Genomic DNA, 26,288 nt, shown 5'->3' with positions numbered 1-26,288 from the left:
TGAAACCGATTTCATCCCGAACCGAAACTGATCATAAACCGGTTTTGACTTTTAGTGACCAACCCCAACCGGTTTCAACCCTAACCGGTTTTAAGTTTTAATCCGGTTTATGCACCTCTAGGACCGATAGACGACAGTGACCAAAAGACAACAATTGAGATTAATAAAAATCAATATACTTTTTTAATTAATAACTAGTAATAACTGTTATTACAAAATGTCGTTTAAACCGGTACCTGACCAATAATAGTCCTGTTAACAAGGAACAAGTTTAAACCACCACCTCACACTCTCCCTACAAGTTCGAATCTCACTCAACTCACCACCTTAATTATTCCACCCTATTTCCACACCTTCCTTCACACACCATTCTCTCCAACCCAAAACAACAATGGAAGGAGCAGACGATGCCGGTATCGGTTTTGGTGACAAGGACGCGACACTAGGCCGCCACCTTGCCCGTCGCCTAGTCGAGATAGGCATTACCGACATCTTCACTGTCCCAGGAGACTTCAACCTCACCCTCCTTGACCACCTCATTGCCGAGCCCCGCCTCAAGAACATCGGCTGTTGTAACGAGCTCAATGCGGGCTATGCAGCCGATGGTTATGCTAGAGCACGTGGCGCGGCTGCATGCGTGGTCACGTTCACTGTTGGTGGCTTGAGCGTGATCAACGCTATAGCCGGTGCTAATAGTGAGAACCTCCCCGTTATTTGTATCGTTGGTGGCCCGAATTCTAATGATTTCGGGACGAACCGGATCCTTCATCATACTATTGGGATACCAGACTTTAGCCAGGAGTATAGGTGTTTTCAAACCATTACTTGTTACCAGGTAAAACATACTGAATTATATTATATTATATTATATTATATTATATTATATTATATTATTTTTTTAGCCGGTGGCCCCAGTGGGGACACACTCTATATATAATGAGATTTTACTAGACACGTTTGTTTGTTATTTATAACACAGGCAGTGATTAGTCATCTGGAAGACGCGCACGAACAAATTGATAGGGCGATCGCGACCGCCCTTGAAGAAAGCAAGCCGGTTTATATCAGCATCAGTTGTAATTTGCCTGGCATTCCTCATCCTACTTTCAGCAGAGATCCGATCCCATTCTCCCTCGTTAATAGGTGTGATCAGCACTATACAATATGTTCGTTAACGTGTCCAAATAACTAGGGGTGTAAACGAGCCAACTCACTTGAGGTTAACTTGCAAAATGCTTAAGTCGAATCGAATTTAACGATTTTGGAAGCATGCTATTTGTATAAAATTATTTATATCTATATTTTACAAAATAAAGATATAATTAAATAAATAATACTAGCCAGATTTCCCCACGCGTTGCAGCGAGACATCTGTCGATATCGATGCGTTACGGTATTGGTACTTGCTAAAGAAAAAGACAGAAAGTTGTTCAATCAATATCGAGCTCGTCACGGACACGGTGCCCTATTTTGAATACAGCTTTGTTTTCAACAAGCCCGACCCGAGCTTCACTTATCAAGCTCGATCTAGCTTGGGTGCCCAACCGAGCTTATTTGTAATATAATTTTCATTTAATAATTATTAGATATAAATTATGATAAGATAATCAAATAATATATATCCAACTATACTAATAAAAGAAAATAATAAGGATGATGTGGCAATCTCAAATTCATTTTTGACATAATCTCTCTTCTCATTGATCATATCTATCCATGAGTTATGGAGCAAAACCATATTGGAAATGGGTTATAATTTCTTTTCTAATTCTCTAATCTTTCATCTCATTCATCCTAATTATCCACTGGTCATAGGTTAAAATAATTTTGCCAAATGGGTTATAATTTAATTTCTAAGTCTCTAATTTCTCAACTTATTTATCTTACTTATCCATGGATCATGGGACAAAAAAATTTTGAGAAATGGGTTATAATTCGCTTCTAATTCTTTAATCTCTCATCTCATTATCATATTTATCTACGGGTAATTGGTTAAAACAATTTTTGTAAATGTTGTACATAAGAAAAATCGAATTTTTAAGTTTGAGATTCTAGACTTCTTATTATTTGTACTATATTTTATCTTCTTTTTATCTATAATTTTGTTCATTCTTTCAGATAATGAATCTTTTTATCTTATTTAATTTACAAATCCCGTGTAATACACGGGTTCAAAAGCTAGTCATGTTATATATAAAATTATAATTGAATAAACACACACACACACACACACACATATATATAATATATAAATGAATATAAGTTAATTAATAAATAACCGAGTCGAGTCTGAGTCAAACTTGAACTTGAAAAACCACTCACGAATAAGCTCAAACTTAAGAAATAAAGCTTCACACAACTCGAGCTCGAGCTTAACTCGTTTACACCCTTGCTCTTAAGTTAAAGTGGACATGTTGATTCCTGCAACTGTGTTCGGATTCGGCTCCTTTACACCCTTAATCTTAAGTTAAAGTAGACATGTCGCATGTTGATTTCTTATTCATATGTATTTAATTTATTCCTGATTCCTGCAGCTCGAGCAACAAGGCGGAGTTAGACGCGGCTGTGGAGGAGGCAAAAAACTTTTTGGATAAGGCGGTAAAGCCTGTATTAGTTGGCGGCCCAAAACTCCGGGTGGCAAAGGCTAAGGAAGCATTTGCAGAGTTAGCAGACGCTAGTGGATATGCATTGTCCGTAATGCCCTCGGGTAAAGGAATGGTACCCGAGACCCATGAGCACTTTATCGGCACCTATTGGGGTGCGGTCGGGACGTCGTTTTGTAGTGAGATTGTTGAGTCAGCGGACGCTTATTTGTTCGCGGGACCCATTTTCAACGACTATAGTTCGGTTGGCTACTCATTGTTACTCAAGAAAGAAAAGGCTATAATTGTCCAACCAGACCGTGTGGTTATTGGTAACGGGCCTGCTTTTGGGACTGTTTTGATGAAAGATTTTCTTGAAGAGCTCGCGAAAGTGATCACTAAAAACACTACCGCTTATGAGAATTACCATCGGATATTTGTGCCCGATGGGCTCCCAAGCCCACCAGAACCTAATGACCCGTTACGGGTCAATATTCTGTTCCAACACATTCAGAAAATGCTCACCAGTGACACTGCAGTTCTTGCTGAGACAGGTGATTCATGGTTTAACTGTCAGAAGTTAAAGCTGCCCGAAGGATGCGGGTACGAAAATTAACAAATATTATTATTGTAAAGATCATTTTCTTGTGATTTATAAAAAGAGAAAAAACTGTGTTTCTCGTGTAGGTACGAATTCCAAATGCAGTATGGCTCGATTGGGTGGTCTGTCGGTGCACTTCTTGGCTATGCCCAGTCTATACCCGACAAACGGGTTATTGCTTGCATTGGGGATGGCAGTTTTCAGGTAAAAAAAAAAAACCCTTTACTTCCTTAGTTCGGGTTCTGTAAAGTCGACCCGTGCCACCTAAGAGTGTTAATTGTGACAGTTTAACGGGTTGACAAGCTGAATTGTTCAACTCAAACATGTATTGTGTAACCTGAACACAACATGATTGTTTCATAAACTGATTACATATGCCAACCCAAATATAATATTTTCGTGTCGTGTCAAAAAGTGCTACCCTTTAGATACAAAAACATAGCTAGAGCGGCTAACGAACAAGTAAACAAGTCAAAACCGTCACCTGTATGTATAGGTAACAGCACAAGACGTGTCAACAATGATAAGAATCGAGCAAAAGAGCATAATATTCCTAATAAACAACGGGGGCTACACCATCGAAGTCGAGATCCATGACGGGCCTTACAACTTGATCAAGAACTGGAACTACACAGGCCTCATAGAAGCGTTCCATAACGGTGAAGGCAATCTCTGGACTGCAAAGGTAATCAATCTTAATAACAGTTATAAGTTAGAACTCAGTTAGCAGTTAACTAATACTAATAATAATATTAACATTTGGCAGGTAAACTGTGAAGAGGAGCTGATAGAAGCAATAGCAACAGCAACAGAGAAAGATCATTTGTGCTTCATAGAAGTGATTGTTCATAAAGATGATACCAGCAAAGAACTGCTTGAATGGGGATCAAGAGTCTGCTCGGCTAATAGTCGGTCTCCTAATCCGCAGTAATTTGATATTTTTGATTATGTAATTGGATGATGATGTTTTGATAACCAGATCCATATAACTTAGTAATTCATTCAATGGCATAAAGCTAAAATCAGGATATCATTTTTTGAATAAAATTAGCAGTGTTGGAAAAATGGAAAAGTCGATGATTAGGGCCGAATCGCACATATTAAGATGTGTGTGCTTATATATATATTAACATATATAAAACATAAAAATTCCAATAGAATGCTCCTGGTTAATCGCTACCAATACCTCACCGGCCAACTAGCACCTAACCAGGTCTACAACACTGAAAATTTAGGCTTCAACAAAACCACTTAACCAAATGTATACATAAATAGGGTGCAAACGTGCCAAGCTGTTCGAGCTTGGATCGATAAAAACTTGAAATGAGACAAGCGTTTTCTAGCTATAGCCAACCCCGGGCTTCAAACAAAGCTCGTTTACTTATTGAGATTCGAGCCCGAGCCTTGTGTATTTTAAGTTTTACATATTAATTTCACATTGCATAGCCAAGCTTAGGCTCGTTTTAACGTTTTTCATCCAAATCAATAAAATTAATTAGAAAATATACTATATAATAAATAACAAGTCAACACAGCTCGGGCTCGAACCTGGGCCTAGTAAGTCAAAACAAGCCAATATCAAGCCTAGTCTAGCTCGGGCTCAGCTCATCTGCACTTCTTTTATAAATCAACTCAGTGAATTATCAATTTTTGGTTATGTAATTGGATGATGATGATTTGATAATCAGATCCATAAAGCCTAAGTAACTCATTCAATTGCATGACAATAAAAAAAGATGATCAAAACTGAATAAAACTAGGGTTATAACAAAACTCCATAGCCAAATGTATCACCAAATCAAAAGGCAGTACATAATTCAAAGATCAAATGAAACTAAACATTAAGTAAAAACAGTGAATCAACACCAGAAGATGTGATTCTTTCTACTTGGATCGTTGTCTCATCTTTCGACGCTTCCTCTTCAACCTCCTCATTCTCTTCTTCTTCCACTATTATTATTATTATTAATATCAAAATTTGTTAAATGAATTAAAGTGAAATTGAAATTAATTAGATTATAAGTGTTGTGTATAATTGATAATGATAATAATAATAATAATTACCTTAGCTCTCATTGTGACGACGACTGGATTTCAGAGCTCTGACCGCAGCAAGTGAAAGAGAACGGCGGAGTTGGAATGAAATGAGTGTTTATAGTGAAAGAGTGAAACCCTAGCGGGTTTTGATTTGCTGGGCCGGGTTAAAGATGGATCGGTTACCATACCCGGAGCATATTAATCGAACCAAAAATGGAAATAATCGATCCAAATTCCAAACTAGTAACGTACTAACGTACTTTTCGGTTTTGTAACCGAAAATTACTGTTTAGTTTCGGTTATGGTTCGTTTGAAAACCGAATCGTGGAACTGAACCATGTTTAACTAGTTTATCGAGAAATACAAGACATATGAATAAGACAAGTAAAGAGATTTATTTATTGACAAGAAAAAGAGAAAAACGTGAACGGGGACTGAACTGATGATAAAATAGAATCTTGGGTTGCAAACAGTAATTCAGTTGATGATGAAAAAATAGAATTCTTTATTTAGTTATCCACCTTAACGACAGAAAAAATGATTGATCAGATTTTATTGAGTCGGACTCATAGTGATCATTTATCAAATAATGACTCTGGTTATCAAATGATTGAACAACCGGGAGCAATTTACTTACAATACCTAGTTGACATTCATAAAAAGTATATAATGAAAATGTTTATTATTGAATTTATGGCTCAGTCTCGTTATTCGGGGGGGGGGGGGGGGGGGAGTTTTAGACTCGATCATCAATAATTGGTTCTACAAGTTATTCTGGTCAAAAGTTTTGGGCTCATTCATTATTTTAGCCCAAGATTTTTGGGACCAAAACAAAAGTTGGAACCGAAAACCAAAAGTTAATGGTTTCTTGGAACCAAAATTTAAAATTCCGGTTACGTTTGAACCCATATTAAGAGACTACTTATGAATCAGTCAGAGTTGAAGTGTGTTTGGTTCGCTAAAAACTAAAAAGATACCTGTTGATAGTTCATGGGAATATGTAAGCTTAAAAACGTTAAATAATTCAAATGTTACTTCTTTATCGTATAGTTTTCAACTAACACTTAAATGAAATGCAAACTCGTTTTCAAATGCACAACTCATAAAAAATTTCCTTTTTAAAACTTTGTTTTTTAAGGTATACATATCACATTATTTGTTAATGCTTGCACTTGTCTGATCAACATTAATTGTTAAAGATACTCTAGTGCAGTGACTTAAGTCAGTACAAGCTGTTACCTATGTTGGTGTATGCGGAAGACAGATTTTTAAATATTTCGTAGTTCATATGAACGCCCTATCACTTTATTAAAATATCGTTGGAGGATTGATACATTTTACTTTAATGAGACCATAATTAATATGTTGTCAACAAGATCTCCTGTATTTCTTCACAACCCTAATAACTGCCAATGAATGGCGGTCAAACATGTCCTTATGTACCATAAAGTGTCGGTGGTCACGTGTTGACCATATATCGCTCATGCTCTACTATTCTTCAAAGGATATGTTGTTGTTGATTTGGCCGGTGTTTCCGGTAGTCATCTCTTATAGGCTACTATGTTTTATTGGTTTTAGCATAGTTAGTTGGAGTTATGAGAAGCAATGCACAATTGTTGCGCATAGTAACAAGGCCGAATATCGAGCTCTTAATATTAAGTTTAGTCTTTAGCGTTAGAGGTGCTTTTAGAGCTCTATTTACAGCTTGTCACCTCTAGCAAGTGATTTACATGTTACAACTTAAACCTAGCTTGAGTGTAACTAAAAAATGCTAAGTGTCTACTAAGTACTAACCCAACACTTAAAAGTAGGGATAAGCAATAACCGAATCCTTAACCGAAACTGAACCGAAAGACCAAAAACCGAAATTAATCGAACCACACCGAACTCTTCATTTTTTTTCTTCATATTTTCAAGCTTTTTTTCCTCTATTTCATCATTTAATGTATTACATGTATTAATTATTTAATACTATCATTTTCATGTATTTATCTCACAATTTCATGTACTAACATCTCAATTTCATATATTTATACACTAGTTTTTATCATCCGTATTACGTGGGCTGTTTTACATTACTCGTTTTTAATATTTATATACTTTTTTGAGTTTAATTTTATTTATTGTAATGAAATTTATAATATACTTAGAGTTTGATGATAAAAATGTTTCATAAATAACTAAGATGTTATAACCCGGTTTAAAAGTTATATGAGTCTGGTAAGACCCAAGACCCGCTTATTTGTTTACTGTAAAATTGTTTCTTAATTATAAATAATATTTTAAAAAATCATATAATATTTTTTAGTATATCATATTTTGTAGGATTTTCACATAAATAATTTGATGAGTATAATTTTTAATTTAATGGGATGTTATAACCTGTTTAAGGAATATCTGGATTTGGCAAGACTTATACCCGTGAATTCGAGTCAAATGCATGAGAAACCTCCATTTAAAAATCAAGCAAATCTGATGACTCGAAAAAAAGGGGAGCGGCCACATTGCGACACGTAGGATTTTTATGTTTTCGTTTATATATATTATAGATTCACTTAAAGTAACTTTAAGCAAAAGTTTATCCCAAATTTGATATTGGTTATTAACCAAAATTAATCGAACCAAACCAAACCAAACCACGCACAACCATACTTTAAACTTTAAAGTTAAACCAGATTAAGGGCATGTTTGCTAAGCTTTTTGTTTTTGCATTTTGCTTTTTGGTTAAATGTCTCTCCAAAAACACAAAATTGAAGCACCAAAATGTTCAAAATATCTCTCCAAAAACACCAAATTAAAGTTTTTTACCTTTTGGAGGAGTATTTTAGACACATTACCTCTCCAAACAGCAAAAAACAAAAACAAAAAGCTTAGCCAAACATGTTCTAAGAGCTAAGACTCGACAAGAAGTCAAGAAGAAATGCCCATGACTAGTTTGACTACCACACAATGCCACGTCAACCAACCAATACTGCGGTCTGGCGCCGCGTCACGCCACCTGTAAACCAGTGGGCCCCTCATCTAAAAACCCAACCAAAGCCTCCAACCCCAAACACCACCACCATTCAGTCTTATCAAAACCTTCATCTCACAATTTCAATCTTGTTTCTTGTTTCATTTCAACAAATAAATACCCATGTGGGTTCTCTTATTCCAATTTCACTAACAACACAAACTCTTTCTTAACCTTAACAAACAATGGGAACTGGTACATCAAGGAACCTTGACAGCAGCTCTCACGGCAGTGCAGAAGAGAAAGACGACCATGGCGGTGGTCAACTCTATGTCTCTTTGAAGATGGAGAACTATAAACTCAAAGGAGACCTTGTTCCTCATGTCTATGGCTCTGTTCCTCTTGTCGGCTCTTGGGATACATCCAAAGCTGTAATTTTTACTCTTTTTAACACTTCATTGTTGCTAGTTTTGAGTGTATTTACCTTCAATGTAACTTATACTTTGTGGCTTATAGTTTTCTTGAAAGATAAAGCCCTGTTATATAATCTTTTTCAATACCCATGTTCCTAGTTAGGATATAATTTCCTTGTATTAAACCTATAGTGTAACCAATTTGTGGTCGTCATCGTCATCGTACTCAGTATATCCCACCAATAGCAAAGCTATGTTAGGGTCTGAGGAGGGTCAGATGTAGACAACATTACCAGTGGCGAAGCTTGAACTAAGAAACGGGGGGGGGGGGGGCCCTCAAAATGTATAAAGAATTTCAAAAAACGGAGGGGGCCGGGCTCAATTTTTTGGCCGAAAACGGCTAAATTTACACCGCATATAAAAAATTTCGGACGAAAACATGTAAATTTACACTATTACGAAAAAAACCAGGGGGGGGGGCTCACTAACCTTCGCCCCTGAACATTACCTCTATCCCGTAGGAATAGAGAGGCTGATTCTGGTGAGACCCCCGGCTCGATAGTAGTTTTGCATCAAGCCTTGGACATAAGGCACATAACACTCAACCATCCGGACACCGGATGGTCGGTGCATGTACCCTTGTCTTTCGGCCATCAACGCCACCACATAATGCCGGATTAACCTTCCGCCACTCTTAACGTTATTTTCACGGAATTAGTAAAATAACGTCAAAAGTAGTGCAATTTCACTTTTGCCCACCCTAGGGCCCACACGCATATAAATTATATGTGCGCACCGCAAGTAGGCCGTAGTGTAACCAATTTGTAGTTTTTATTTTATCAATGTTTATGATTCCAATGTTGATTATTTTTTGCTATCTAGTCTGCTGGTAACTTATTTCCAATTCTCAATTATCATATTTCTAGACTCTGGTTTTAATAATTTTCTTGTTTCTAGATTCCACTGAAAGTCGTCTTAGGTCTGTAAATGAACCGACTGTTTGGTAAACTCGAAAGTTTTGGCGGGAATTTTGTTTATGTTTGTATATTTAGTAAACGAACGAACATGAACACATGTCTGGTTCGTTCATTTTTGTCCGTGAACGTTTGTATATGTTCGTTTATGTTTGTTTATATATGTTCATTTATGTTTCTCTGTGTTCATTAAAGTAGGTTCAATTATATTTGTTAATCTTTGTTCGATTATGTTCATTTATGTCTGTGAACTGTTCGTTTAGATTTTAAATAAACGAACACGAACTTGTTCATTTTTTAAACAAGGCAACAAGCAAACATGAACACCAAATATTTGTTCGATTAAGTATTCGTGTTCGTTTAAAGTCAAATGAACAAACACAGGCGTACCCTTGTTTGCGGTCGTTTGGTTCATTTATAGGCCTATATAGTCTATTTCAATACCCATGTTTCTGATTATGATTTATATATTTTTTTCCGTATTTAGTCTCTATGCAACCAATTTATAGTCTTTGCCAATCTTCATCTTTCTAGGTTTTATAATTTTCTTGTTCATAGCTTTCATTAAACCTATCTATAATATTTTTCAATACCCATGTTCCTATTTATAATAGTTTGTTTGTATATTGTAACAAATTTATAGTCTTTCTCGTTGTTCATGTTTCATATCTTGATAAGTTTCTTGTATCTAGTTTCCAAGGAACCTATTTTCGGTCCTAAATGAGTAACTGCTCTTGTTTCTAGCTTCTTGTGAAATCTATTTATTTTATGCTCATGTTTTTAATGTTGACAGTTTTCTATATTTTTTAGCTTCCAATGGAACGCGAGTCAATCTCAATGTGGGAATTAAGTTTTGTTGTCCCTCCTAATCATGGTAACTTATGTTATTTGTTTCTTTCAATTTTATGCTTGTGAAAGGTTTGACTTCAAAGTCAAAGCAAATGAACTAGCAGTATCTTATACCACTAACTCTTTGTCTGTTTTTTCAGAAACCTTGGACTTCAAGTTCTTATTGAAGCCCAAATACAACAATGTACCGTGCATAGAAGAAGAAGGCACGAACAGACAGTTCATGGGTGGTACCTTACAAGGGGTTGCACGGTTGGCGGTTTTTAAGTTTAATACAGATGAGATTCTTGAATATCAAGTTTTCATTAAGGCCAATAGGGTTTCACCGTTTGATCTTGCTGCTAGTTGGAGAGCTTATCAAGAAAATCTTGAACCTCAACTGTTCGCGGGATTCCTGACGTCAGCATAATATCATTGCCTGAGGGTGCCGAGGTACTTCTTTTCTATAATTTATTCATTTTTTAAGATAAAGGTGGCATTTTTGACCCATTTACTCATAAACTGTCATATTGTTTTGTAATCAGGACTAATTAATAAATCTTTTTATATAACAAGGGGCCAAAAAAAACTTTTTGCTGGTCAACTCGACCGTAACTGGCCCGTTTCATCCAATGCCAACTTGAACGGTTAAATTTTTGGTCGAAATAGAGTTGACTAGTTGAGTAGGTAATATTGCTTTTGAAATCATAATCAACACAAAAATTATAATATATAAAAAAACTGTTTACTGGCGAACACAATCCTAACGGCCGTTTCAGCTCATGTCAACTACTACTCGTTTTGACCCGTTACCAAGAAAATGAAAGTTTTAATATTTTCTTTTTTAAATTCTTGAAATTTGTATATCCAGAATGGCTCTTCAACCAGTTTGGAACTTGATCTGGAACAATACTTAGTCCCGCCCGCCCCAACTACCACGGTCTATGCTGCTAACTTGACCGAGACTCCAAGATCTTTAAAACGTGGTGGTGTGTTTTCCAATGCTGATGTGTCAACCAAAGATACACATACAGGTGTTTCTAACGATCGTCCTGGTGTTTCTAATGATCGTACAAGTGTTTCTAGTGATCGTCCTGCAACCATAAAGGTAATTACTTTATGTTATACAAATCATATCCTAATAATATCCACTAAAAATTATATTCTTATTTGGAAATCTGAAAGTAGAATGAGCTAATTGTTAATATTATTTTACCATTTATTGTGAATAGGAAACTGAAGTCGTTATCGCGGACCCACCTAAGCTACTTCATCCACCTGGCATGGTTGAATCAAAATCTGTTGGTGCATTCTCATCGTTGCAAAAACAAGATAGTCACAAAGGACTTTATGTGGATCGAGGTGTCGGGTCACCTCGGTTGGTCAAATCAGCAAGTGCACATACTTTGACCACTAGTGGTAAACCTGATTCAGGAGCCAAGGTTTGTAAAAAAAAAAAAGAAAAACATTAATATGTGTAATATGATATTGTTGCACTTATAATATTGTTTTAAATTTGAATATTATTAATAATATTATTGTTGTTATCATTATCAGAAGATGCCAGCGGCTGCTGGCGCCGTTGCAGCTGCAGCTGTTGCTGATCAAATGCTTGGACCGAAAGAAGATATGCATCTGGCAATTGTTTTGGTATTGTTACCTGTTTGACCCGTTTTGAATAAAACATAACCCGAAGTGACCCGTGCATATGCAAACGGGTCAAAACTCTTTTATTTTTATTTAAATTTTGATTATATTTGGTAGGTTGGATTGCCCGCTCGTGGCAAAACGTTTACTGCTGCTAAACTTACACGGTATCTTCGTTGGTTAGGTCACGACACAAAACACTTCAATGTTGGCAAGGTGAGTGCTTTTTCATTATTTCAATATTATATATTATTTATTCATCGTTAATATAAACCATGTGGATAATGATAAATTGCCTGATTGTTTTTTGTGATGTAATGTAACAGTATCGACGACTCAAGCATGGAACTAACCAGGTGTGCTTGATTTTGCATCGGTTTTTTATTTTATATTTATTATTTATTCATTATTAGTCCGGTGTTAAACTTATTTGATTGCAATTATTTAATGCAGAGTGCTGATTTTTTTCGGGGTGATAATCCAGAAGGCATGGAAGCCCGAAACGAGGTGAATGTCGACTAAAATTTTTAATTTTTAGTATTAATTCATGCATTGACATTTTTGTTTATTAAATGTTATTTGGAAAACACGTAAATTCTAATTGTGTTGAATTCATGTCATAGTTTGTTCATTTTCTACTAAAGTATCAATCTTTATAACACAAGTATTTGTGATTCTTGATTTGGTTGAAAAAAGAGCTACAGATAACAATTAAGATTCATTCACTTGATAATGGAACATTCTTGTACGAAGTTAATATATTTTTGTGGAAATATTTTGATAAATTAAATGGCATTAGGTAGCAGCTTTGGCAATGGATGACATGACAACTTGGATGGAAGAAGGTGGCCAAGTAAGTCCATATTATGATGTTTTCACACTTTGTTGTTCAAGATGACAGGTGCATCGATATGTCAAACGGGCTGGGCTGGATTGGGTTGTGATGATCCACAAACTCTTTGTCCGTTTTTTTACAAATAACTAATATTATAAAAACAGTATTATTGCGTATATAACCTAAATCATTGACTAAAATGGACTCTGGGCAACTTTCAATCTGACCTGTTCCCATTTTAGTTGAACTTTCTGATTTAACCTGTTTGAGTTAAAACACAGTCCATATTTGAGCCATTAATAAGTAATGAGTCAAAGTTAGGGCTGTTCAAAAAGCTCGCTGCTCGATTGAAATCGACTCGTTGAAATTAAAGCCAAGCTTGCTCGTGTGTGTGTGTCTGTGTGTGTGTGTGTATAAAACTATAAATCATGAATCATTTAGTTTACAAATTCTGCATTATATGTGTGTTACAGTTATAATTTTTAGTTTTAATATACATCAATAAGCTAAAAACATAAAATTTTAAAAATAGCGAGCCTGATGACAAGCCATGAGCTGGCTCGAGCTTTTGATGAGCCGAGCCCGAGCGCAACATTTCAGCTCGCTAAGATAACCGAGCTTAGCCGGCTGCGCTCGGTTTGTAAATGAGCCGAGCCCGAGCCCGAGCCCACCCGGGCTCATTTACAGCCGTAGCCAAAATCGCCATCTCTATTTTTGATGGTAAAAATGTTTTTTATGTTATTTAGGTTGGAATATTTGATGCCACAAACAGCACTAGTGAGCGAAGAAACATGCTTATAAAAATGGCTGAAGGCAAATGCAAGGTAAAGTTATTTTTTATTCAAATTGATGAATAGTATTCTAAGCTGTTGACATTGGTTATTGTTCAACAAACACCACAGATCATATTTTTGGAAACAATTTGTAACGACCGCCAGATAATCGAAAGAAATATACGACTCAAGATTCAACAGAGTCCGGATTATGCTGACGAGTATGCTTACTTTATAAAAATCACATTTTTTCAATTAAAAGTTTATATATATGGACTAACTTTATATATTATTTTACAGGCCAGATTTTGAAGCGGGATATCAGGACTTTAAACGGCGACTTGATAATTACGAGAAGGTAACCATAAATTCTTTAAATTATATGAATTATTTATTATTGTGATATATAATATATATTGTTGTGACTAGATTTATGAGCCAGTTAATGAAGGGTCATATATTAAAATGATCGATATGGTTAGTGGTCACGGAGGACAGATACAAGTAAGTAACATTAATTTTTTTTTTCATTTAATTGAATTTCCACATTACCTGTATCATAAAATGATAATATCATCTTAATCTTTCTTGACAAATTATTTAGGTGAACAACATTAGTGGTTACCTTCCAGGGCGGATTGTGTTTTTCTTGGTATATGAACGAAGCTATTTAATCTTTTTTTTTCCTATTTTAATTTTTGAATTATGGTTTAACATTAAAATTAAAATAGAGCTAAATGCATTATATTGATTTACTTTCTTGTAGGTGAATACACATTTGACACCTAGACCAATCTTTCTTACAAGACATGGTGAGAGTCGTGATAACGTGCGAGCAAGAATCAGCGGTGACACTCCCTTAAGGTTTATTCTTTTCTCTAATTATCTTATTTGTAACAAAAAACAGGTACAATGATTTGAAAATTTTTATTGTTTTGTCTACACGCATTTGTCTCTTAACATAAGCTATAGTTGTTGACCCGCTTTATGATCTTTTGACTTTTTTTAGTGGAACCGGGGAGCTTTATGCCAAAAAGCTTACTAATTTTGTCGAGAAGCGACTCAAAAACGAATGGGCTGCTTCTGTAAGAACCTGTACTCATTTTACTTTAGTTTGTGTATTTTTATACGAACATGACTTTTGATAATGTTATGTGTTTGACCTAGATATGGACAAGCACATTGCAACAAACAATTATTACTGCAAATCAAATTGTTGGATTCCCAAAGGTTAGTTTGTAACTTTTTATATCAGATAAATTGATTCTTTGGTTACTTATTATTTTTATACTTTGCTTACCTTTTCTTATAGATCCAATGGCGCGCACTTGATGAGATAAACGCCGGTGTATGCGATGGTATGACTTAAGAAATAAAGAAGAATATGCCTGATGAATATGAGTATGTTTAATGAAAATGTCGATGTTTTAATTATTTTCAATTTCTTTACAAGCATGAGTAAATTATAAACATTTCCATTTAATGGTCTTTTGTTAAACTTTTTGAAGGTCAAGAAAGAAAGATAAACTCAGGTATCGATATCCTCGTGGAGAGTCATATCTCAATGTGATTCAAAGGTATTGATTTTTTATATTTTTTTAATACAAAGAAAAAATAAGTTTTGACATTTTAAGAAAACTCAAAGTATGCATTTTGTATGTATAACAGGTTGGAGCCCGTTGTTATCGAGCTTGAACGACAACGCGCACCCGTTGTAGTCGTATCTCACCAGGTTAGACAATGCAACCCAATAATTTTACCTCCACAAACGGATCAAATTTAAAACAAAAAAGAATACAGGTCAAACGATCGTAAAGTGTATTTTTAGAAAATATTTTGTTTTTAAAGAAAATAGAAGCAAAAGTTTTTTTGGGGTGGGCCTGGCCTGGCCTGGCCCGTCCCGCTTGTAAAAGACACGTCTAAGTGTAACTACCCGTTGAAAGATTTGTAAATATGTCGAATGGGTTGTAACATGTATTTTATATTTAGATATTTCGTATTAATATAGTTTTTGAATCATATTTGCATTGATAAAATTTTAAAAGAAAATGGGCATGAAAGGTTTTCTTTATGGGCCTGGCCCGACCCATTTGTAAACGACGCGTTAACCAACTCTATCATTTAAAGATTTGTGAATTGCCAACATGGGTTTTAATGGGATTGTGCATTGCAGGCTGTTTTAAGAGCTTTATATGCATATTTTGCTGATAGGCCATTGAAAGAGATTCCACACAGAGGTAAACAACAAAAAAAATTTAGATAAGTTGTTTCAGATATGTAACCTTTGAAAACACGATTGATGAGTTTAAATTATTGGCGATTTCAGATGCCACTTCATACAATAATCGAGATACAAATGGGAGTGACGGGCGTGCAGGAGAAACGATACAAACTCATGGATTGATCATGTTTGTAAGTTTGAAGGAATTATGGGAATATGTAGGAATTCAAGAAACATTTGTTAATGGAAGGATTTCCTTTATTAGTTGTGGATGTCTTCCTTCATGTCAATTGAACAAAATATATTCATTTTACCTTCAAGTTTCAATAATAAAAATATAATCTTCACTTCAGAGTAAATATGAAACTGGGGGATTTTACATGTATCATCTTTATAACACCAACAATTACATAAAAAGTTTGATATGTTAAAAGATAAATTTTAGAATCTATAGCAAAAATGATAATTAAGTGAAAAGGCTTTTCGCATCATACAACCCAACGTGTGATAAGCGTGTTGTAATCCATGTGTTTAGATCTCAAAAGCCGTTGAACACTTGTACTCCGATGCGTTTTGATCTCAAAAGTTGACGTGTAATAAGCAAGTGAATCATATGTTATCAGTAACAGTTAATTATTGATAAGGTTTAAACATGTTAACCTTAAAAGATATTATCATGACTCATCAACTCTGATCAGATTTCTTCAACAAATGATCTATCCATTGTTAGAATTCTCAAAATACATTGCTCAAACCAATTGCCATATTTGTTCAATCAGATTTGAAAGCCAAGACTCGTTTCAGTTACTGTCCGATATGTCCAACTTCTATCAACTGCATAAAAACGCCACATCACGCTTAAGATCGCATCAGGCCACATCAATAAACTCGGACACTGCTTTTGAACCGCATCCCATACATTTTAAAACCAAGAATGACCCAAGACTTAAAACTCGTTCAAAAGAGACAACTAAAAAATATTCGCTCAAAATCGTTTTGTATACTTTCAAGCCAAAGTCAATAGACGACTTCAAGCACGACATGACCCTATCTCTGGCTAGTGACCAGCCATTGGATAAGGACATAAGGTAGTCAAACAAAGCCCTCTTCACAATCTTATTGACTTCCGCTTTGTAATTTTTCAAATGATAATTCTAGTCACCATTCTGGGGAAACAAAACAAATTTGAAGGTATCACTAGTTTAAGGTAAATTAACATATGCATTAATGATTAAAAAAAACACCCAACACAAACTTGGTCGCGGGAGCAAACCTTTGACAATGACCATTATCGATTAACAAAATCAAGTTGATTTCTTTAATGAACGAACACGAATAAAAAATTTTGTTCGTTGAGAGTTCGTAAACCATTCATTTGTCCGATAAAAGCTTAATGAACGATCATGAACAAGATCCTGTCCGGTGCTGTCATCCCTAGTCATAAACCTCACAAGTCCCAGCCTCGTCCCATAAATAAATAAACCACTGACCCAAACCAAGCCAACATAGGGCCAATTTGTGCATCATCTATACAACTTGTGTATAAATAAAGACTTGATTATAAATAGGACCCATAAATACGCCAAAATGAATAACATTCTAAAACATTTAAACGTAAGTCTTGCTCAAAAATGACCAAAAAAACCAAATGTTGTTTTAAAAGACAACGTTGAAAAATCGATAAGAGCAAAAAAAAAGTGGGATTTACTTAATAAATCGAATTAGTTTCACTCATCTGCAGAAGCTGAAGTATGAAGAGGGTATTTCTGCAAAATATCAGCCCATTTGCACCGCTCCTCAGATACGTCCTTTATCACTGCAGCCACCTCATCCACCTTCACACGGATTTGATCCTTGCTGTCACGCTCACGAATTGTCACAGATGACGTGGAATCCACAGTTACAGCATATGGCACACCAAGTTCATCTGTTCTTGCATATCTTTTCCCGATTGATGTACCTACAAATGGTGGCACGTTAACATATTAGGGTCCCGTCCACATTTTACATTTTTTGTTTTGAGTTGTAATAATAAGATATTAAGTAAAGTAAATTGTGGTTTTCTCGTCTGAGTCGTTTGTCAAAAATAGTTTAAAAATTGTTATTTCAGTCCCTGGTCTTTCATTATCATTGCAATCAAGTCCAACCCATTAACACCATTAGAGTTATAATATATATTATTTAATAAATTAAAAAAATATCGCATAATTTCCATATCAAAATATCCGAAACATTCTAAAATTACTATCCAAACCCGTAAATTCGGATATCCGAACTTTCAGATTAGGTATTTCAAATAATTCGGGTTTGGTTTCTGATTTTTTTTTGCACACCCCTGATTTAAGATATCAATGCATAAAAAGACCAAAAAGGCTAAAATCTTACAAAATTAATGGCATACCTGTTATATCTTTCTTGTTTGAAATCCCGGCTGCGGTCAAAGATCTAGAAATCTGTTTGGCGACTTCCTCGTACTTCTGATTTTGAACCAATGGAAAAACAGTGCATTTTATGGGGGCCACAAGAGAGGGGAACCGGAAAACATTCAACTGTTCATCTCCAGCTTTGCTTGGTCTCATGTAAAAACAGTGTTCATATAGACAATAAATAATTCGTCCAATGCCAAAAGATGGTTCAATCACAGAAGGTGTAAAAACTCTTTGGTGTTCCTTCTTTATTTCTTTTGCAATTGTCACCATGTTTTTCTTTATTGTGACTGTTTTTTGAAGAGTACAAACTTCAAATTCAACCTCCCCTTTGGTTTCTAAAGCAGCCTTTATATCCATAGCCTCTTTTTCGTTCATCGCCTAAAAAAACCACAAGTTAAATCCTCAAACTTAACTAGGATTTGGCCAAAAAAGCGTGTCGGTAACACGATATTGATATTCTGACATGACACACATCTGACAAGAAAATTGAAGTTGTGGGATTAGTTTAAATGGGTTCAGGTCAGTTCGGTCAGACACGTTTAGCTAAATGGACCGTGTTTCGGTTGACCTGTCAGATTTGCAGGTTGACGGTTTTAACCAGTTTAAGTTTGTACTTTATTTTTCAAAACATCTTTAAGGACATTACAAAAACTAATAAAATATTTATGTTAAAATTTTGACAGATTTAGTTTTGGACATGCTTTTAACTAATATACAAATACTTATAATGTGCTATATATGGTTAAAAAAAACTGTGCTGTGGATAATTCTTTTATAATAAGTTAATGTAACTTTTTATCTCAACAAAAGTGACAGTTAACAACCATACAGGTTACTGACTCTTCAGTTATTAATTCTGCAAGAAGTGATGTAAAAGATAAAATGCTTTACCTCGAGTGCTTCAACCACCATCTTTTGACTACCCTTGAATGCAAGGCCAAGTTCCTTCTTAACAGGTGCAATAACCAGTTTCTAAAAAAGCACTAAATATTAGCACCTGCCTCAATTATGAAAACTAAACAAGTGAAATAACAAGCACAGTAGCTACCTCCACTTCTATTGGTTCTGCAAATTTCTCTTGAGCTACAAGAGCCACACCACTTTTGTCCTAAAATAAGAAAGTATTCTATAAACAAAAGGTGTGTTTAAATAACTAAATTCAAAAACATAATAATAAGCTACTTACTGTGTGTGCACGCAGGTCATATGCAGATCTATCAGCAATCCCAACACACTCGATCCAACCGTAAGAAGACTCGATTTCAGCATCCCAACAATCTGCAGCATAGTGAGCCATCTCATTTGGAAGATGCTGCCTGAACCTCAATCGTTTTTTATCTATACCTAACCGTGTCAAAAACTGATAAACTCTCCCAATGAAGTATGCAAGTGTTTGATTATTAACAATTCCCTGTAGAAAGTTGAACAATTTCATATAAATTATGTTTATACGGCAATATGTTAAAAAAAGGAGTTAACATCCTTTAGAATAGATGGGAAAAGTAACCTTAGAAACCGCTTCACCGAGACAAAGTTTTTTTGCAGACTGCCCTGACATTTGTTCATCCCTTGGAAACATGAGAAATTCAAGGTCTGAAACTTCAGAATACTTTGGATGTGATTTGTCATCGGGGTCCACAAAGTGCTCTATTTCCGCAAGAGTGAATTCGCGGACACGTAGAAGACCTTGTCTAGGAGATATCTGAAAAGATCAAAGCATAAGTTAACTTCCAAAATACTTTTTTTAAGAGCATTTCAAAAGTTTGAGTAAGTAGTAGATGATATAGTGAAGACGAAAATAGACAGAATAATATTGCATATGACAAAATACTACACTTCCGTACTTTTTTACAAACCAAACGAATGAAAAGAAAATGATGGTCCACATGTATTTGAATCTCAAATGTTGTAAAGAATGTGTACGTGTAGCATTTCTCATTGCATAAGAATATAAGATAGAAAGATGATGCAAGCTACAAGAACACCAACTTCCAAATAATCAATTTAGACAAACAAAAATCTGGAATCAAGTTCTCAAGATAGCAAATTACCTCGTTTCTGAAAGCTTGGCCAATTTGAGCAGCAGCAAAAGGAAGCTTGTTCCCGTTGTAATAGTATAGGTCTCTAAAGTTAACAAATATACCTTGTGCTGTTTCAGGACGCATGTACCTGAATAATATCAAAGAAAAAAGTGTTGCACAAAGTTAAAAATGGGTAAAAAGGTAAAATTGTCACAAATATGTTTTGTAACAAAACATCACTCACCCGGTGCTCGCACCAGATGGACCAATTTGAGTCTGAAACATAAGGTTAAACGGATAAGGATCTGAAAGAGGATTCTTAGTATCTGGTGCCACTATACCATATTCCTTGATCTTCGCACCAAGTTGTTCACCAGAAAGATCATCAAGAACCGCAAGAACGTGTTTGAATTCAGCCGCCTTGTCAGCACTCATAGTCAGATCACTCTCAAGCTTATCCTTACAGAAATCTTTAAGCAAGTGATCAGCTCTGTAACAATTACCAGTCTTCTCATCTTTAACCATAAGGTCGGTAAACTTTTCAACATGGCCAGAAGCTTTCAAGACGACCTCAGGAGTCACACAAGGACAGTCAACTTCTAGCATATCCTCTTCCAGCACAAAATGCTGACACAAAGGTTAAAACAATATTAGGCACCTATATGTAACATCTTCCAGCACAAAACGCTGACAAAAGGTTAAAACAATATTAGGCACCTACATGTAACATCTTCCAGCACAAAATGCTGACAAAAGGTTAAAACAATATTAGACACCTATATGTAACATCTCCTAAACATAGAAATCTTTACTATGCACTCAAATCTATCAAAACACGCAAACAAAAACAAAAGAAAAAAGACACACCTCAATTTGTTTAGTATTTTATTCATCAACGACAAAGAAACACATACTATTACACTTCCAATTCAAAAATACATGCTGGTTCTAGTAGTTGTAGCGTTGTACAGTTAGGGGCGTGCACGAAACCGAAAATACGATCCAAATCAGAATAAAAAACAAACCACCGAAACAAAAATGTCTACCGGGTAACATTCGCAAAATCGTAAAAACCAAACTTACGTTTAGCGTTGGTTTTGCATGTATTAAAAATAAAAAACAAACCAAACTGAATTTAATCATTTATAGATTTTCATTTTTTATTAATTTAAGTAATTTATAAGAATTTAATAAATATGCAACTAAAATGTAATTTAGCCCAAATGTGAAATAAATAATCAATTATTTGTTAATTAACAAAAAAAATTGAGGCCCAAATTCATTATTTAAGGCCATATATTTTTTCAGTATAAAATCTTCAAGCTCATATAGCACAACCGAAAAAACCAAAATTAAACGGTTTTCACAAGTTCAAAAACAACAAGTATCATTTTTTTTTCAGTTTTTGGCTTTTAGCCCAAAACCGAACCATGCACACCCTTATTTAGCCTACATTTTGATTCTAGGTAGTTTCAAATTTCTCCAAATTGATATGTATGATTAATATATGCAAAAATGACATGAACCCTGTGATAGCTAGTTTCAAATTGATCAAATCCTAATTTCACAAATCTCATTTTACAATAATAATAATAATAATAATCAATAGACAGTTCATTTCACATATTACATGCAGTTAACAATAATTACCAACCTGACGCCAGAAAGCAAGAACGTTAGACTTAACGGCACAACCCGGAGGACCGTAATCATACAAACCAGCAACACCTCTATATATCTTAAACGCCGGAATGTAAAACAACCGCCGTTCAAGAGTATTAACCACCGCTTGACGGAATTCATCTCTACTAATACCGGAACCGTTAATAGTCTGACCGGAAATTGAAGCCTTGAGTTGATTCTCAATTGACGTTTTTTCGAGCTTTAACGCGTTTAAGGCTTTAACGGCTTCGTCAATCTCCGATTTCGGTGCGCCGGAGGATTTCAGCTGGCGTATCGCCGTGCCGCTGGCGTCGATGGTGGATTGCTTGGCGGCGAGTGCTCGTCGGAGTGAGTCCTCGGTGGTGGTTTGGTGATAGTGTGATGACGGTGAGTTAGGGCTTTATGGTTATGGGGTATGGATACTTAATCCGCGGGTACGGACCGGGTTTGTTTTTGGCTAACTTTTTCTTTTTGTTTTTTTTTTTATTTTGGAGGGGTAAAATGTCCAGAATGCCCATTTAAAAAGCAAAAAGCTTTAATTTGGTGTTTTTGGAAGGGCATTTTGGACATTTTACCCCTCCAAAAGCAAAAAAACAAAAAGGAAAAGCTTAGTCAAACACCCCCTAACAATAATTCGTATCTGGAACATGTTCCATCAATACCCCGTCAAAACCTGACCCGACCCTGCCTGAAAGTTGTTAAAAACCCGACAAACCTGGTCAAATGTCTTATTGTATTCAGAACCGGTTTCTACCCGACCGGTTATTGACTTTTGTTGAAATTACCTGATTTGTGCACCTATATTTATCATATTAACAAATATTATTGTTACAGCTTACATAATCAAACGAAGATGAGAAGCAACAAGTTTTCTACTCGTGTGTTGTGCTGGTCCCGGTGGTAGAGCATGTTAAATGCATTACATGTTCGAAGCTACCGCATGTTGTGGTAGGTACGTGACGGGAAGTTGATTAGTATCGATTTGAATATTTATGCTATAAATTTTGTGGCAAATTTTTTTTTATCAATGAAGTTGATTTTTCAAAAAGTAGAGAAAAGTTCATAGAGTTGAGGGCCAAAAAATATATATGTAAAATTTTTGTGGCAAATGTCTAACGAATCAAAGTTTGTAATTAAATTTTTGTGGCAAATGTCTAACGAAATTAATCCAAACCTAGATATGTTGTGAAACTTGAGAACTCAAACCAGTAGTAGCTGAATCCAGGCCAATTAACCTTCATAACTAATCAAAATTGGGCATAACATTAATGATTACAATTATTACACAACGGGCATAATTGGGTGTGCATTTAAAATACATAACTATGACACATACCTCTGGAGCTAAAGTCCGTTGTATGTGTGCGCGTGGAAATATGACAATTCCGCACGACTAACCCTCCTTACCATTGAAGAATAAGCTCTTAATCATCGCAAGAGAATATATGTATACATATTAAGACATCAAACCTGCTTTACCCCAGAAGAAAAAAGAACAACCAATTTGAGTTCAGTGTGCACCGTCACCGCCAACACTACTCTGAACTAGAGGTGAACAAATCGGTTTTTTTAAAAAAACCGGTTCGGTTATTAACCGGACCGGTTTTTTTTGGCCCGGAAAAAAACCGGTTCGGTTAATAACCGGACCGGTTAATAACCGGTTTTTGTATCTGAAAACCCTAACCGGTCTAACCGGTTAGGACCGGTTTAGAAACCGGTTTAGAAACCGGTTAGAACCGGTTAATAAACCGGTTTTTTTATTAACCGGTTTTTTAATAACCGGTCTAACTGGTTAACCGGTTTTTTTTTTTTTTTTTTAAATAACCATTATTTTTTCACAGTATAAACAAACCGGTAACTACAAGGCAAACCGGTAACTACAAGGCAAAACGGACTGACTCCATTCTTTGCTTTCGTTGTTAGGGTTCTTTGCTTGGAAGATTAAAAACACATAACTTTCATTTATAGCTTTTACATTAAAAATACAAACATTAAATCGTTATCGCATATTCGTAACTCAAAAATACAAACATTAAAGAATGCTTAGACACGATTACATTAACAACTTGCTGTTTCTTACTCATTATTTTCTTCGCTACCCGATCCCGAGCTATTCCTTAGGTAATCGTCGTACGCGGCTTCTTCATCGGTCATTGGTTGAGTGTGTCCTTGATTGACCTCGTCTTCATACAAGCCCGCCTCATAGTCCATTTCCCCCTCGAGTGAGCGTTGATGTTGTGCCCTATCTAAAGAGTCCAAGTAATCCTTGTAGCAAATCGACATCTCTACAGCTGGTGGAGTGAGTCGAGTCCTCCTAATCGATATAACCCTGCCAGAAACAGAAAAAGCAGACTCCGAAGCTACCGTGGAAGCTTGGACCGTTAGTAAATCTTTGGCCATGGCGGCGAGGATCGGAAACTCATCCTCCTTACCTCTCCACCAAGCCAGCAAATCAAGACTTCTAAATTCATCCGGAGTCATGTGTTTCACAAAGTTGGTACCACCATACCTTCCAAGTTCACTGCTTGGGGTGTTTACCTTTTGACGTTTACCGGCGTCTTCCCAAATCATGTAGTACATCCCCATTTCAAGGTCGGTTTGGGATTGGGATTGAGCAACAGCTCTTAACGAGTCATGAATTTGGGAAGACGACCCGTATTTTGTAAGGTAAACATCATACATGTTAGACAATGTGGTGTTGAAAGCATTCTTTAAAGTTTGGTTATAATAGGGGTTTTGATCGTCGTTTAACTCTAGCTCATTACAAATTTTTTCTATTAAAGCTTCAACACCACCAACATTGATGCAAGGGTTTAACGCAGCAGCACATGTCAAAACAGCGGGTAGTTGTTGAAAATATTTTCTAAATTTTTCTTTCATTTTTACACCCATATCAAAATAAGGTGCACCCCTACAATGAAGTTCACTCAACTTTGTGCACATGACAGCAATTTTTGGTAAAGCAATGGGGCTTGTTGGATAGTAAACCCCGGATAAACTAGTTGTGCAAGATTTAAAAATTTGAAGGACCTCCGTAACGATCTCAATCAATAACCAGTTTCTAGGATCGTACGGTGCACATTTACCCCTACTTGACAAAATTTGATGAAACGCAACTAGTGATTCTTTTTGTTGGATGGCTTTCTCAAACATATCACAAGTCGAGTTCCATCTTGTTGGACAATCCCAATTTGGCCCCAACCATTGACAATTAGCTTCTACACAAAATTTTTTGTATCTTGAAAATGTTTTATTGTTGCTAAAAACATCTCGTAACATTCTTTTAAAATTGTTTCTTTGCGTTTCGATCACGTTTAACCCATCTTGCATGGCCAAGTTGATAATATGTGCAATGCATCGGCTATGAAAAAACGCTCCATCACAAATAGGTTTATACTTTAATTTTAAATGGCCAACCGCGGCCGTATTGTTGGACGCGTTATCAAACGAAATTGAAAAGATTTTATGTTCAATCTTGTATTGTCGAATGACTTTATCCAAGAGTTTAAAAATATTTCTACCCGTGTGCGGGTAATCAAACAATTGAAACGCAACGGTTCGTTTCATCATTTGCCACGACTCGGGGTCAACCCAATGAGCCGTCACACAAATGTATGAGTCGGGCGAACCATTAGGTACCGACCACACATCCGTTGTTAAGTTTACACCAGTTTGTAAGTTTGAAAAGTATGAAATTAGTTCGGATTTAGCGTTTTTCCATGCTTTAAGACAATCTCTTCTAAGGGTCGAACGACTTACGTGTTGGTAGCGTGGTTGAACATACTTTTGCATCATCTCCGTGAATTGAGGGTTGTCGAAGTGGTTGAAAGGAAGTGTTTGTTGAATCACAAAGTTTGAAAACTGTTGACGTACCGCTTCAAGGTCGTACGTAAACACCGTTCCTTGATTCGTCATCTCCGGCTGCGAACTACTTCCCGATTCGTCCTTCAAGGCCTTGCAAAAGGGCCTTTGTACATGCGCTTTTAAAGTGGAGTTTGCATCTTTGCCATAAAACTTCAAACAATGTTTGCATCGAGCTTTTTGGCTACCGTTAGACATTTCGCATAGGTCGAAATGTTGCCAAACATCTTGGTTTCGTTTCGTGGGGATGACCCGAACGACCGTTTCTTCCGTGTTCGAGGCACCCATGTTGACGGATGAAGCAGCACTTTGGGAGGCCATGATAATCGACTACGAAATAAGAGCGTATGGAGTGGTAATGTGGTATAATTGAGCGTGAGATAACAAAATAATCGCGTATGAAATAAACGTTTGGAGCGTTTGGAGTTGTATAATCGAGTGTGTTCTAACC

General features: G+C 35.8%; 1 protein-coding gene, 1 long non-coding RNA gene and 2 pseudogenes across 4 annotated transcripts; 2 read left to right on the top strand and 2 right to left on the bottom strand.

The window, feature by feature from the left end:
• Positions 1 to 391: 391 nt before the first annotated feature.
• Positions 392 to 4,114, top strand: LOC143610320 (pyruvate decarboxylase 2-like; annotated as a pseudogene). The gene is made up of 5 exons (XR_013149570.1): positions 392 to 835; positions 980 to 1,143; positions 2,535 to 3,387; positions 3,680 to 3,868; positions 3,950 to 4,114. The product of XR_013149570.1 is annotated as a pyruvate decarboxylase 2-like (transcript).
• A 796-nt stretch (positions 4,115 to 4,910) lies between these two features.
• LOC143610328 (uncharacterized) lies at positions 4,911 to 5,381 on the bottom strand. The gene is made up of 2 exons (XR_013149572.1): positions 5,248 to 5,381; positions 4,911 to 5,133 (listed from the first exon to the last, which is right to left on the bottom strand). It is a non-coding gene; the product is annotated as an uncharacterized LOC143610328 (long non-coding RNA).
• Positions 5,382 to 8,315: 2,934 nt separating this feature from the next.
• LOC143610312 (6-phosphofructo-2-kinase/fructose-2,6-bisphosphatase-like) lies at positions 8,316 to 16,128 on the top strand (annotated as a pseudogene). The gene is made up of 23 exons (XR_013149567.1): positions 8,316 to 8,604; positions 10,371 to 10,434; positions 10,550 to 10,841; positions 11,260 to 11,496; positions 11,621 to 11,830; positions 11,949 to 12,038; positions 12,153 to 12,251; positions 12,362 to 12,391; positions 12,489 to 12,542; positions 12,835 to 12,888; positions 13,617 to 13,694; positions 13,773 to 13,864; positions 13,944 to 14,001; positions 14,073 to 14,147; positions 14,248 to 14,295; positions 14,410 to 14,507; positions 14,653 to 14,728; positions 14,811 to 14,873; positions 14,956 to 15,044; positions 15,152 to 15,220; positions 15,312 to 15,375; positions 15,817 to 15,880; positions 15,968 to 16,128. The product of XR_013149567.1 is annotated as a 6-phosphofructo-2-kinase/fructose-2,6-bisphosphatase-like (transcript).
• A 1,392-nt stretch (positions 16,129 to 17,520) lies between these two features.
• LOC143610310 (glycine--tRNA ligase, mitochondrial 1-like) lies at positions 17,521 to 22,787 on the bottom strand. The gene is made up of 10 exons (XM_077084827.1): positions 22,762 to 22,787; positions 21,969 to 22,374; positions 20,559 to 20,941; positions 20,345 to 20,462; positions 19,801 to 19,995; positions 19,480 to 19,704; positions 19,342 to 19,401; positions 19,185 to 19,265; positions 18,266 to 18,671; positions 17,521 to 17,824 (listed from the first exon to the last, which is right to left on the bottom strand). Exons 1-10 carry the CDS (start codon positions 22,785 to 22,787, stop codon positions 17,592 to 17,594), a joined length of 2,133 nt encoding a protein of 710 aa, XP_076940942.1. The 3' UTR covers positions 17,521 to 17,591.
• Positions 22,788 to 26,288: the final 3,501 nt, after the last annotated feature.

The sequence above is a fragment of the Bidens hawaiensis genome, unplaced genomic scaffold (assembly GCF_021521415.1).
Source record: "Bidens hawaiensis isolate Kalapana, Puna unplaced genomic scaffold, B.hawaiensis_p1.1 tig00025672_1, whole genome shotgun sequence".
Taxonomy (NCBI): Eukaryota; Viridiplantae; Streptophyta; class Magnoliopsida; order Asterales; family Asteraceae; genus Bidens; species Bidens hawaiensis.
The sequence above is the reverse complement of the archived record's forward strand: the minus strand, read 5'-3'. Positions and strand labels throughout refer to the sequence as shown.

Coding starts and splice junctions, on each gene's coding strand:
- LOC143610310 (XM_077084827.1), bottom strand. CDS start 22,787: ATGATAAATATAGGTGCACAAATCAG. Junction 19,996..20,344: donor GCCAAGCTTTCAGAAACGAG/GTAATTTGCTAT, acceptor TGATCTTTTCAG/ATATCTCCTAGACAAGGTCT. Junction 18,672..19,184: donor TGGTGGTTGAAGCACTCGAG/GTAAAGCATTTT, acceptor TGGTTTTTTTAG/GCGATGAACGAAAAAGAGGC.